General features: G+C 36.4%; 1 protein-coding gene across 2 annotated transcripts in view; it reads left to right on the top strand.

Annotated features, from left to right (window-relative positions):
* Positions 1-13,884, top strand: part of CLIP4 (CAP-Gly domain containing linker protein family member 4) — a 68,402-nt gene that overhangs the window by 42,064 nt on the left and 12,454 nt on the right. For both annotated transcript variants that reach the window (XM_034952872.4, XM_034952873.3), the window contains exons 12-14: positions 2,886-3,020; positions 6,378-6,501; positions 10,002-10,066. In XM_034952872.4, coding sequence (XP_034808763.1) covers positions 2,886-3,020; positions 6,378-6,501; positions 10,002-10,066 — 324 coding nt within the window. The remainder of the gene's footprint in view (positions 1-2,885; positions 3,021-6,377; positions 6,502-10,001; positions 10,067-13,884) is intronic.

Genomic DNA, 13,884 nt, shown 5'->3' with positions numbered 1-13,884 from the left:
ATCAGATTGAACTACTTTTACTCTTCCCCACCTCCCCCGAACCTTAAGCCTTAAGGTCTCTTTGTTTTGCTGTCTCAGATATAAGACTTTGCATTTATTTTCATGTAATTCATTCTTAGTGGTTTTACCTCATCTGAATTTAGCTTCTTCACAGGCCTTTGTGTCATCTTCATATTTAAAAAGCATGCTTTCTGTGTTTTTATTCAAGTGATTGTTTTAAAACTATGTTTGCTTAAAACCTAGGAGAAGGTCAGAGGGTCCTCTCCCAGGATGGCAATACCAGCCAGTTTTGATATGGCTTTTTAACTAGCCGTGAACCTGCATAATCTCACTCAGTCCACATTTCTTCAGTTATTTGTAAAGATACGTAAAACACTTTATCAGACTTCTTTTTGAAATGACATAGATTTTGTCTGTTGCAGTTCACTTATTTGCCTATATAGTGAACTTGTCCAGAAAGGCAAAAGCCATCTTGGCAAAATACGTTCTTCATGAACCTCTTTATTACCAGATTCTTTTTTTAGTACTTCTATTAATAGTTCTTGTAGTGAACCAACATTTTATTATGGAAAATATTCATGACAGATTTTTAAAAAAATACTTGATGGGAAGGAACCTCCAAAGCTCTCAACAATAACATTGACATAATAAGCCTAAAAATTGGGACCCTAAAAGTAGAGAACCTGAAAGTTTTCCCTGAAATTGTTTGCCTGGAATATTTATTCTCTGAGTGGCTTCCTCTCTCCATACCCCAACCAGTTTTTCTTTATGTTGTGAGGAGCAGAGGTGAGAAGGTACAGTGCTGACACAGCCATCCTGTTTGTCCAAATTTCATTCACATTTTAAGGGCCCCTTCATTTGGTATTTGCACTTTTGACATTTACTTGATTTTAAAATTTATACATGGGTATGGAATTACTTTTTTTTAACCTTCTAAACAAAGTAGTCTAGCGTGCCTATATATTTACCATTAAAAAAAATAAATTTGAGGGTTATGTCGACTTAAACAGCAGTGAAGATGAAGAGAGTTATCAGAGTGAGAAAGAGGACCTTTCAAAGAGGGAGATGGGCCAAGAATGGGAGATATGGGAAAGTCTGTGTTGGGAACCCCAGAGACATGTACTTAAAACATGTTTCTCTAGTGAGTAGATATTCCACTTGTTTTATAGATTTGCATTTGAGGGAGATGTAGACTGCAGAGAACGAACAATAATGGAAAGTTAGGTTAAAAAATTAGAGAAAGAAGAGTGGAAATAAAGGATTCGGGGAATGGGAAAGGTAGGGACCTCGGCCTCATCATATCCCATTGTTATTTACTTTTTATTTTTTATTTTTATTTTTTATTAAAGACAAGGTCTTGCTGTGTCGCCCAGGCTGGGTTGCAGTGTTGCAATTATAGTGACTGCAGCCTTCAACTCCTGGACCCAGGTGATCCTCCTACCTTGGCCTCCTAAAGTGCTGGGATTTACAGGCATGAGCCATCATGCCCAGCCTGTGTCCCACTGTTGAACTTGCCATCTTTGGTTCATTGTCTACAGGCAACAAGGGGACAGGCCTGAGGATTTCTGATCACAGAGTCTTGGTTTTAATCTAGGTGTACCACTTACTGGCTGTTAACAGTGTGTCTTAGTTAATTCCTGAGTTTGTGTCTTATTTTTCAGCATAATTTTTAGGAAAAGCACTTTGTAAACTATGAAGTGCTATAGAATATTGGTTATGATGAGGGCCTCGGACTTACTGGTATAATCCAGACCTTCTCCATGGGTTTATTTTCCTTGTTTAGTTGCTGTGTTTTTGATTTCTTCTTTTTTCACAGTATGACTTATCCTCCATCCCATGCCCTTCTCCAGAGTTCTCTACTCCCTCTCAGATGGCAGCTCTTCAAATCTTTGTTTATGTACTGATGGGACAAGGCTCAAGCGCCCACTTCTTCTCTTTCAGCTGTTATATTTGAACAGCTTTCTAGATCATATTTCTCTAGGACTTCTATGTTTAATAGTGGGCATTTCAAGGTTTAGTTTTGAATCAGGTTGACAGGGCAGTGGTTTTGTTCTTAATAAAATCACTTTAGGATAATTAGAACCATATAGCAATTTAACCTTCAAATCACACTACTTTTGGCTGGTCACAGTAGCTCATACCTGTTATCTTAGCACTTTGGGAAGCTGAGGTGGGAGGATCACTCGAGCCCAGGAGTTTGAGACCAGCTTGGTCAACACAGCAAGACCCTGTTTCTTTAAAAAAAAAAAAAAAAAAAAAAGTCAAATCACATGACTTTTTATATAATTTACACTGAGTCTAAGTGAACTATTAATACTATAATTCTAGTATTTTAGTAGAATAGAAATTGTCAAACTATGGCCCATGGGCCAAATCTGACCTACCACTTGTTTTTGTAAATAAAGTTCTTTGGAATGCAGCCGTGCATATTTAAAAAAAATATATTGTCTATATCTACTTTCATGCTGCAACAGCAGAGTTCAATAGTTGTGGCAGAGATGGTATGGCTAGCAAATCCTAACATATTTACTGTCCAGCAATTTGCAGAAACAGTTTGCTGTGACCCCTGTTCTAGTAGAGATGCTGCAGGCAATCTTGGAAGAGTTGGTAGTTTACCAGGGATCAGGTTTTGTGAATTTCCCATGGCAGTAATTTTCCCAGGAAACTCTTCACATTTCCTTTGAGCAGCTTGACCTCACATGTGAGAAACACAACTGTAGATGACTTATGTGATGAAAGGCATCAGATATCAAAATCACCAACTAACTAGACTAGTTAGAATACCTAGTGTGATTTTTTGGCTAATGTGCTTTTTGAGTTTTTCTCCCTTTGTTTTTTCTCCTCTTTTCCTGCCCTGCCCCCGTATCCCTCCCTGACTTAAACAGGTTTGAATTCCTCAGCAACATCTACAGCAAATAATAGCCGTTGCCAGGGGGAACTCCGCCTCGGAGAGAGAGTGTTAGTGGTAGGACAGAGACTGGGCACCATTAGGTTCTTTGGGACAACAAACTTCGCTCCAGGTAACTCATCTGCATATTTTCTTAACTGGAATTCTTTAGAATACAAAAGGTTTAAAATTTTACATGTAAATAGAATTTAATTGTAGAGAAATCTTGATGAACAGTTTTTGTGGATGGCAGCTATAGTACAGAAAATGTGAAATGATGATGAAAACTCAGACTGTTTACTCACGTGGATGGTTACCCATACATTTTTTTCTTGCCATTTGTGTTTTAAATGGTCGGTGTTAAAAATTAGTTGTCATTCTCCAATTTTACTCCTACTGATTGCTGGGTGTGCTAAGTGACAGGCAAACATTTTAGGATTAGATTTTTGCTACGGATAATCTTTAAAATAAGTAGTAAATAATGAGTTAATTGTATACCTTTTTAAAAGAGTGGCTTGCAGAGAAAAGCACACAAAAGGGCTCAAAATACATGTTTTTGGGGCCCTTAAAAATATATGTTTGTGTATTTATATATTCATTCCAATCTATACGTAACATTGTTTCCAAAAGTAAAGATTAGTTTCTATTTTTTTTTTGAGACGGAGCTTCACTCTTGTTGCCCAGGCTGGAGTGCAATGGCATGATCTCAGCTCACCGCAACCTCTGCCTCCTGGGTTCAAGCGGTTCTCCTGCCTCAGCCTCCCGAGTAGGTGGGATTACAGGCATGCGCCACCACGCCCAGCTAATTTTGTATTTTTAGTAGAGATGGTATTTCTCCATGTTGGCCAGGCTGGTCTCGAACTCCCAAACTCAGGTGATCTGCCCGCCTTGGCCTCCCAGAGTGCTGGGATTACAGGTGTGAGCCACCGTGCCCACCCAGATTGCTTTCTTTTGTGTTGTCAATGATTATAATTTTAAACAGAAGTCGGTTGAACAAAACCAAGTTTGTATGTTTAGATAGCAATATGCTATTTTAACACATGGTGGCATTGCAGCATTTTAGGAAAAGGTTATCTAGAACATTGATTTAAAAAAAAAAGTTTGTAGCATTTAGCCAAGAACTATGAGGGATCTGAGATTTTACCCTATTTGCAAGCTAACAAATTCTCCTGCCACAGTTTCATAGATGTTGGTGGAAGATACTGTGAGTACTAGAGTCATCACAAGTTTGAGACAAAGCACTCTAGTACTCACAGTCATAGCAGTAGCCAGAGTATCAGCATTTTCTTATTATTCCCTTAGTGCCAATTCCCACAGGGTGAGAGCGAGCGAGCCAGGTGTCACCTGCACAGCCAGTGTTTTTTGTTCCAGGAGAGGACCCTAGAGCTTAGGGAATCTGAATCTTTGAACTTATGGTACACATCCCTGCCATTTGCTCTGGTGGGAGATGCTAGCTCTATCCTCCAAGGCTGTCCCCTATACAGACGTTTATGAAAAGGTAGTCTAGAACGAAAGTAGTCACTGCCTCTACCCATAAGACATGCGGCAACATGACAGGACCATAGGCGACTGTCTCCCAACACAGTCTTGTTTCACTAATACCACTTATAATTGCAAGCCAACTGCTTGATTTGAGTTAGGTGTTTTATAATTCATGACTTTCTTAGGTCTCCAGGTAGTAATTGAGATTAGTTAGGATATACTTAATATAGGATTCAAATAAAAACTTAACCGCACAGGTAGGTTATTTTTTTACAATTACCATTTGTCTTTTGAGTTCCCTTACTCTGATGATATTAAACCAAGATAGAATGGTTTGATTCTTTGGATATAATTCTTCATTTTAGGTTGATTTCAGTTTTTAAATTCCTAATCTAAAGCATTTAGAAATTTGGGAAGTAGTAAGCAAATATAATAAAAAGTGGAAACTTTTTTGTTAAAAACATTCTGTCCTGTAAGGAAGTAGTAGCATTAAAAATTAATCACTGCTACAGAACAGTGGTAATATCTTAAGTATTTGGAGGTTATAAGATCTAGATTTGAGGGGGGTCATATTTGGTCTCATCAGCATTTTTTATCAGTGCCACCTTGGAAAGAAAATTAACATTTAAATGGGAAGATATCCATACCACACCACTGCCAATGTGTAGTCTTTATTGTTAACACTTGTCATATGTATTTCTGCTGTATGCTACATGTTTCCAAGAGTTACATGGTTAACATTAGCAATTATATGGTAAATTAAAATGGGAAAATGCAAAAATTATGTAGGAAAGCATAAAAGGCAGAAGCAAGTAAAACTTGGAAAATTGTAACTGTAGCACTGAGAAATAACAGTGGCAACCAGACTAACCTGGTTTAGGACATTTGGAAATGTGATGACCTATGTTCAGAGCGTTAGTGCAGCTTAACAATAGTTTTGTAACATTACGTGTATTACATAGTAGGAAATGGACTCAGGTATCATCTTTTTATACATAGAGGAAAAAAATTAAGAACTTGTGAGTTGGTTTTTTTGAAGGCATATAATTAATTCTTTGAACTAGTAATCTGGAAGAAACACTCTTTTTGTAATTTGTAATAAGTTTCTTGATATCTATGTCCTGTTTTTTTACTTGATACTGATTATAAGAGACCAAATACAATTACTACTGTACACTCCTTTTAAATCACAAATAAATGGACTACTAGATACTCCTAATTGGTCTTGAGGCACCCTCAGTTAGAAAATCCTTATTTTAGGATTTTGTGTCCATTTACCTTATATTGGGTAAAACCACATTTAAAGCAACCTTGCTACTTTAATTTTAGGCTGTCTAGAAAAGGAAATCCTGTTATTTCCTTCAGAGTAGGTCCTTTTAAATACAAAAAGTCTTTAAAATAATTCTCCCTATTAGCTAACCTAAACCTTTTCATTTAGGTAAAAAAAAAAAAGATTTTGCTTTTTACCTTGGGTGGAAAAAAGAAAAGGAAAAGCACTTATCATGATGTCTAGTGGTATTTTCTATAATATTTTTGTCCTTCTTTAATTATTTGAGCACTGTTTGTGGTGTTCTAATGTTAGGTGAGTAAGATGAAAAGATTGCGTGTTCATTTTATGATTTTTAAATCTCAATATTATGTTTCACTTCTTTCACTGAAACACTATATTACCGAGTCAAGAACAGTTTTTCATTGCAGCTTTTAGATATATTTTGGTCATATACTGTTTACACAATTGCCAATTCTTGCCAAATTTGTGTTTGTGCATTTTATTTTCCTCCTTTAATGTACTGCTCTGCAATTATACTTGTAAAATGTTTTTCCTGTTCACTTTTTGAATTTTCAAAGTTTACAATTTTATAATTTGAAATCTTAATGAGTATCATGATCTTCCCTCATTTTGGTCATTTATGGAAATGTTAAAACACCTAGACTTTGGTTTTGTATAGTAGCATAACAGTTTTGGATAAAGTACAGATGCTTTTAAAATGCAATATTCATGTTCTAGGATATTGGTATGGTATAGAGCTTGAAAAACCCCATGGCAAGAATGATGGTTCAGTTGGAGGTGTGCAGTATTTTAGTTGTTCTCCAAGATATGGAATATTTGCTCCCCCATCCAGGGTGCAAAGGTGAGAGAATGAAATTTATGTTTATTTACAGAAACTTTTTGTAATTTGCAGTGGTTAATAGAGACACTAATTTTATATTAAAGATATGCTCTGATTGTAGCTCATGTCTTCTTTCAAGGGGTTAACCAACCACCTTCTTCAGAGAGAAGGCTCATGGAAAGCTAAATTTGCTTTGCTGAGGATTTGCAATTTTAAAAACCTCCTTTATTCCTCATTTGCAAACCCTATGAGTATGTGTAGGCTATTAGAAGTGGCGTTTGCAGCTAAGAACAGTGAGAGCAGCAAGCTTAATCTGTCATGCAAACAAAAGTAAAAATGCTCTCTGATTGCTTCAGTCACATCCTAACTACATTAAATTTCCTGCCAGCAGGCACCCCATTCATTCTCCTACAAACCTAATGGAACCAAAATGGCTTTTTCCTCTGATTTCTTTAGTTTTCAAAAATAGATAGGCAGTAGATCTTTGGGGGAAGTGAAACTTCAAGGATTTTTATATAATATATCTCCTTGGTGTTTCTTCTTAAGATAGTATCTTTCATACCACCTCATCCGGTTTTAAAAAATAAGTTGAGCAGAAACAAAGTCCTCATAAAATTCCAGGTATCATTATGTGAAATGGCTTCTCTTATGCGCTGGAAGAAGTTGCTTGGTGTGCCTTTTAGTGGATGGGAAATGGGATACTAATCTTTAAATGAGAGATAACATATATGGCATAATCACATTCATGAGACTAGACCTACGATCGCAATCTGGGAGTCTTGTCTAGTTTTCCCTTACAACTAGACTGTTGTGACTATCTCCTGGCAGATTGAAGTTTTACATCCATTTCTCCCTCAATTTCTTTTTCTTAGTGAATCATTACATATTTGTTTAGTATTAATTTCCTTTTGTGATATACTTGACATAATTTTCTTCATATTTATGGTGATAACAGAATTTAACATACAATACTTTGTAGTTTATAAAGTATCTTCACTTAAGTGTTGTTTCATTTGATCCTAATATTGATCAGGTAAGCTGGAGAATAATAACTATTACAAACATTTGTTGAGCATTTAGTGAGTGGGTGGGCTCTGTACAGTGTGCTTTAGATGCATACCTCATTAATTCCCCCAGACCCTGCGAGCTGTAAGTTATTAGGATCATTCCCATTTTGCAGATGAAGAAACAGGTTTCAAAGAGATAAGTGATTTAGCTAAAGTCATACAGCTAATTAGCCAAGGAGCTGGACTCAGCCCAGGTGTGTTACTTTGTAATTGTTTTTTCTGTAAGCCCTTGCTTTTAGATGGTTTGTTCTTTCTTTCTTTCTTTTTTTTTTGTATTTGTTTTATAAATGAAGAAAAGGAAGTAGTAACTACGAATAGTGCTTATACATGCTGGGGTCTGTTTGCAGGGCCCTTCATGTATTAACCTGTTTACTGCTCTCCAGTAACCCTGTGGTGCAGGCACCATATTCCCTCAATGAGGAAAGTAAGTCACAAGGGGTGACATGTGCTGTGCTCCCAGCTGGGGATTTGAACCCAGGTAGTCTAGTATCAGCATGTGTGCCCTTAACCGTAACCCTATAATGGTTAGAAGAGCTTCAGGGACCTTCTTCAGGACATACATCTTGTAAATAATTGGTTTGGGAGTAAAATGCATGCTGAGTCACCAGTGAATCTTCTGTGTTCTCATGTTACTTTGGGCATATCTTCATCAAAACATTGCAGCAGTCTCTTACAAGTTTTGTTTGTTTCCTAGTCATGAGGACTGGGATTCTGCTTTTCATGTTTGATTACTCAGAGTACATAGTTTGGCATATTTTAGGCACAGTAAATATTGATCCAATCTGATTCCTAGTTCAGTGGTTTTATGCTGTAACAGCTTTTTCCTCCTCCTTTACGTTGTCAAGCCACTTTCTCATGGTTTCATCTTTTCCTTCTTGCTTTGTTTCTGGAGCACACGTTTTTTACTTTTTTTTGATTGCCTTCTATTTGGTTTTCTTTAAGGTGGTGCATTTAAAAAGCAGCCCCCTCTTAAAAAAAAAATAGGGCTGTCTCTAAATGAACTGCCATCTCAATCCAGCTGTCTTCCTGTCATCTTCTGATTGTCTCATTCATCATCATCAAATACTATTAAGTGTCTTTTAGCACTTATGCTGTGCTAGGCATTCTATAAGCGAATAAAACAGACATGGTCCCTGATTTTGAGGCGTTTCTAATCTGAACCAGCTTTGGAACTCTTGAAAGATACCACTGATCTTCAAGATGGAAGAATTTTAAACTAGGGACTGTTTGAGGACAGTCTTAATAAGGTAGTGTCCAGTCACAATCACACCTTGCATCTTCTTCCTTCTCAGGACTATGGCTGGCCTTTCCCCCCACCCCTTTCTGTTTGTAAAATGTGCTTCCTATCCCGGAATCTTTGCACATGTTATTTTTTCTGCTTGGATGGCTTTCTACACCCACCTACTATTGCCTAACTTTCACTTATTTAATACCTTTCTTCTGCTAATATATGAATCAGTCAAAACTTCTTTAGAGAAACTCTAAGAAAACTCACTGACTAGGTTAATCACATACACACACAGACACACACACACACACACTGCTCAAGTAATCTTCATTAGCATAATATTCACTTTCTTAGTTCTTACTATTATTAGGCACTTACTACTAATGAACTGATTACTTCTAGAATTCACTCCCTCTCAACTGTCTGTTACTACTTCATTCAAATATCCATTCTCTTCATAAAATCATATTCTTTGTGTCCATCAGTCTCTCATTGCAGTATGTTGTATATCATGTAAAAATGATGCCTATGAATTGTAATGTGAAATTGCAAATATTGCAAGAGTTGAAGGATTTCTTGATGGTAATAAGATATGCTGGAGGAAGTGATTGACAAATGAAGGCTTTCCAGATTTAGGTCACTAAACAGTTGAAAGAAAATGAGCCTGTCAGGATTGACTTTTTAAAGATAAAGAATGATTTGAATATCAAAAAATGCAGGAAAATCCATTGGGAAAGTGACCTTTATAATTGTGGCTTAGAGTCAAGTATAAAGTAAAAGATGTTGAATTGTATTAGCCATATAGTTTTACCAGAAAAATCACTCACACAAACTCAGCCAATATCTTTTTCTTTTAGCTTAAGAATTAGTGCCTTTTTCACAATATTAATCTAACATTTGTTAAGTTTAATATAAAATAAACTTATTTTCATATTTTTTAGTTTCACCTTTGAAGATGAGGTTACAAAGAAATTCAGGTCCATATTTTAGGTGAATTCACTTGAATTTTTTTCTACACTAATTATCTTTAGATAGTGAGAACCTCTTCTATTTAATTATTGTTTTTCTTCCATGCCAGATGGAAGTTCATTCCTGGCTTAAAATGGACCCTCCATAAATATTTGTCTGATGAATGACTACAATTGGTGTGAAAAACTTAGTTGATAACCAGTCTTAAACCTGAAGACCAGCTACTTCTAACGAGATGTCCCTTGTTTTATTCATAGAGTAACAGATTCCCTGGATACCCTTTCAGAAATTTCTTCAAATAAACAGAACCATTCTTATCCTGGTAAGACTACACAGTTTTGTGTTCCTAATCAATATTTCTTTGCTTTCATTTATTGAAAAATTTTTATTATGAGATATTGTATACAAAAGGGTCTATAAACTGTATTTTTATAGTTTGTGTAATAACAGAACAAACATCTGTTACCTGTCCCCTGGCTGAAGAGGATGATAACCTGACCTGTAGAAACCCCTGAGTACCCCATCCCATCTCATCTGCCTTGCTCTTCATATACCCCATCCTCAGGTGGAGGAGTCTTGAATTGTACATTAATTATTCCCTTGGTTCTCTTTATTTTTATCACCCATATATAGATATATCAATAAATAATATGTGTTCAGTTTTGTTTGTTTGCTATTTTGTTATTTAGCATTCCGTTGAAATATTCCATAATTGATGGTTATTTGGGTTATATCCTGTGTCTTTTCTATTACAAACTATGTTCTTGTGCACACTTGAGGAAGTTTCTCTAGGATTCCCAGGTGTGGGATACCTGCGTCCTCCACCTTCCTAGTTAATGCCTGTCTGTCTGTATTGCATACTCTATCTGCCATGGACCAGAGCCTCTGCTTCTCCTCACCTCATTAGTACTTACCTTGTTTGATTTAGAAGTCTTTGCCTATCTGAAGGGCTTAAATGGCATTTCATTATGGTTTTAATTTGCATTTTCTGGATTACAAATGAGGATGAGCCTGTTTTCATGCTTATGGGCCATATGCATTTCCTCTATTATGAAGTACCTGTTCAAGTTTCTTGCCCATTTTCAGGGGGTAGTTTGTCTTTTATCTTATTAATTTGTAGGCTTCTTTGTGTATTTTGGGAACAAACATTTTGTCAATTTCATGTGTGGCAAATATCTTGCCTAGGTCGTTACTTGTCTTTTAATATTTTTATTTATTGTTTTTGGTGTCTTTAGATTGGCAGAGCTCCTTAATTTTTTGTAGTCAAAATAGCAAAACAGGTTATGGTTTGCCTTTTTTTTTTTTTTTTTGAGACGGAGTCTCTCTGTCGCCCAGGCTGGAGTGCAGTGGTGCGATCTCGGCTCACCGCAAGCTCCGCCTCCCAGGTTCACACCATTCTCCTGCCTCAGCCTCCCAAGTAGCTGGCACTACAGGTGCCTGCCACCACGCCCGGCTAATTTTTTGTATTTTTAGTAGAGACGGGGTTTCATCGTGTTAGCCAAGATGGTCTCCATCTCCTGACCTCGTGATCCGCCTGCCTTGGCCTCCCAAAGTGCTGGGATTACAGGTGTGAGCCACTGCGCCCAGCCTGCACTTTTTGTTTTAAGAAATCTTTTCTTAAAATTGAAATTATGAAGATATTTTCTTATATTGTTTTCTAAAAGATTCATATTTTTGTGTTTCCCATGTGTCAGTTTACTCAGAATTGATTTTGTGTATGGTAAGGATCTAATTTCTTTTTTTTTTTTTTTGCATGGATAACCATCTATGAAAAAATGATTTGTATGATACCAATCCTTAAATAATTGTTGAGATTAATTTTATGGCCCACCCTAATAGGTATGTTGTTTTAATTTGAAATTCCCTAGTGTTTTAATTTGGAATTTTCTAAGGATGTTTGATGATGTATTAGTTGCTAGGGATGCTGTGACAAAGTACCACAGACTGGGTGGTTGAAACACAGAAATTTATTTTCTCACAATTTCGGAGGCTCTAGAAGTCTGAGATCAAGGTGTTGGCAGGTTTGGTTTATTCTAAGGCCTTTCTCTATGGCTTGTAGATGGCCTTCTATCTCTGGTGTCTTCATGCGGTCTTGTTCACTGTGTGTGTGTGTGTGTGTGTGTGTGTGTGTGTGTGTGTGTGTGTGTCCCACTCTCCTCATAAAGACACTAGTCATGTTGGATTAGAGCCTATCCATATGACCTCATTTAACTTAATTACTTCCAATTACATATGACCTCATTTTACCGTAATTATCTCCAAATATAGTCACATTCTGAAATGCCAGGAGGTTAGGACTTCAGCATATGAGTTTTTGGGGGGCAAAATTCAGCCTGTAACAGATGCTGACTGTCTTTTCATATATTTATTTGCCATCTCTTTTTTGTATTTTTTATTGACATAGTTGTACATATTTTTGGGGTACATGTGATAATTTGATGCACGTATACAATGTGTAATCATTAAGTCAGGGTAATTGGGATATCTATCACCTCAAACATCGATCTTTTCTTTGTGTTGGGAATGTTATAATTCTTCTCTCCTAGCTATTTTTAAATATACTTAAATATACAATGTTGTTACCCGTAATTTTCCCCCTGTGCTATTGAATACTAGAACTTATCCCTTCTATTTAACTGCATGTTTGTGCCCATTAGCCAACCTCTCTTTATCCCCCTTCCCACCCACACACCCCTCCCAGCCTTTGAGGCTAATCATTCTACTCTCTACCTTCACAAGATCCACTGTTTTAGCTCCTGCACATGAGTGAGAACGTGTGATATTTGTCTTTCTGTGCCTGGCGTATTTCACTTAACCTCCAGTTCCATCCATGTTGCTGCAAGTGACAGGATTTCCTTCTTTTTATGGTGGAATAATATTCCACTGTATTATGTATATATACTATATTTTCTTTCTCCATTCATCCATTGGTGGACACTTAGGTTGATTCTATATCTTGGCTGTTGGGAATCGTGCTTCAGTAAACATGAGAGTGCAGCTATCTCTTCAATGTACTGATTTCTTTTCTTTTGGATATATACCAGCAGTGGAATTGCTGGATTATATGATAGTTCTATTTTTAGTTTTTTGAAGAACCTCCATCCTGTTTTTCCATGATGGCTGTAACTACTGCCTATTCCCAACAGCATGCAACAGTGTCCCAATAACAGTGTGCTGTATCTTCTTTGATGATGTGCCTGTTCACATCTTCTGCTCATTTTAAAATTCCATTTGCTATTTTCTTGTTGTTCTTTGTATATTTTGAATACCAAACATGTATCAGACATGTGTTTTGCAACTATTTCCCCCAGTCTGTGACTTGTCTTTTCATTCTCTTAACAGTGTATTTCACAGAGCAGAAGCTTTTAGTTTTAATGAAGTCCGAGTTATCAGTTTTTTATTTCGTGAATTGTGCTTTGGTGTTTTATCTAAAAGTCATCATCAAACCCAAGATCACTCTGATTTTTGTCCTGTGTCATCTTCTAGGAGTTTTATAGTTTTGTGTCTTATAAGATCTATGATCCATTTTGAGTTAATTTTTGGGTAAGATGTGAGGGTCTGTATCTAGATTTTTTTTTTTCACATGTGAATGTCCAGTTGTTCGAGTATTATGTGTTGAAAAGACTGTCTTTTTTCCATTGAATTGCCTTTGCTCTTTTTTCAAAGATCAGTTGACTAATTTATATTGGGCTATTTCTGGGCTCTCTGTTCTGTTTCATTGATCTATTTGTCTCATCTTTTGCCAGTACCACACTGTCTTGATTACTGTAGCTTTATAGTAATTCTTCAGGTTGTGTAGTGTCAATCCTCTGGTTTTGATCTGCTTCTTCAATGTTGTGTTGGTTATTCTGGGCCTTTCACCTGTGTATATAAACTTCATAATCAGTTTGTCAATATCCATAAAATAACTTGCTGGGATTTTAATTGGGATTGCATTGACTATATAGATCAAGTTGGGAAGAACTGACATGTTAATATTTAGTCTTTTTACCTATAAACATGGACTATCTCTCCATTTATTTATATCTTCTTTGATTTCTTCCATCAGAGTTTTATAGTTTTCCTCATAGAGACTTTGTACATGTTTTGTTAGATTTATACCTATGTATTTAATTGTTTGGCATTAATGTAAGTGGTGTT

The sequence above is a fragment of the Pan paniscus genome, chromosome 12 (genome assembly GCF_029289425.2).
Source record: "Pan paniscus chromosome 12, NHGRI_mPanPan1-v2.0_pri, whole genome shotgun sequence".
In the NCBI taxonomy this organism is placed as follows: domain Eukaryota; kingdom Metazoa; phylum Chordata; class Mammalia; order Primates; family Hominidae; genus Pan; species Pan paniscus.
Note: the sequence above shows the minus strand (reverse complement) of the source record. Positions and strands in the feature narration are given on the sequence as shown.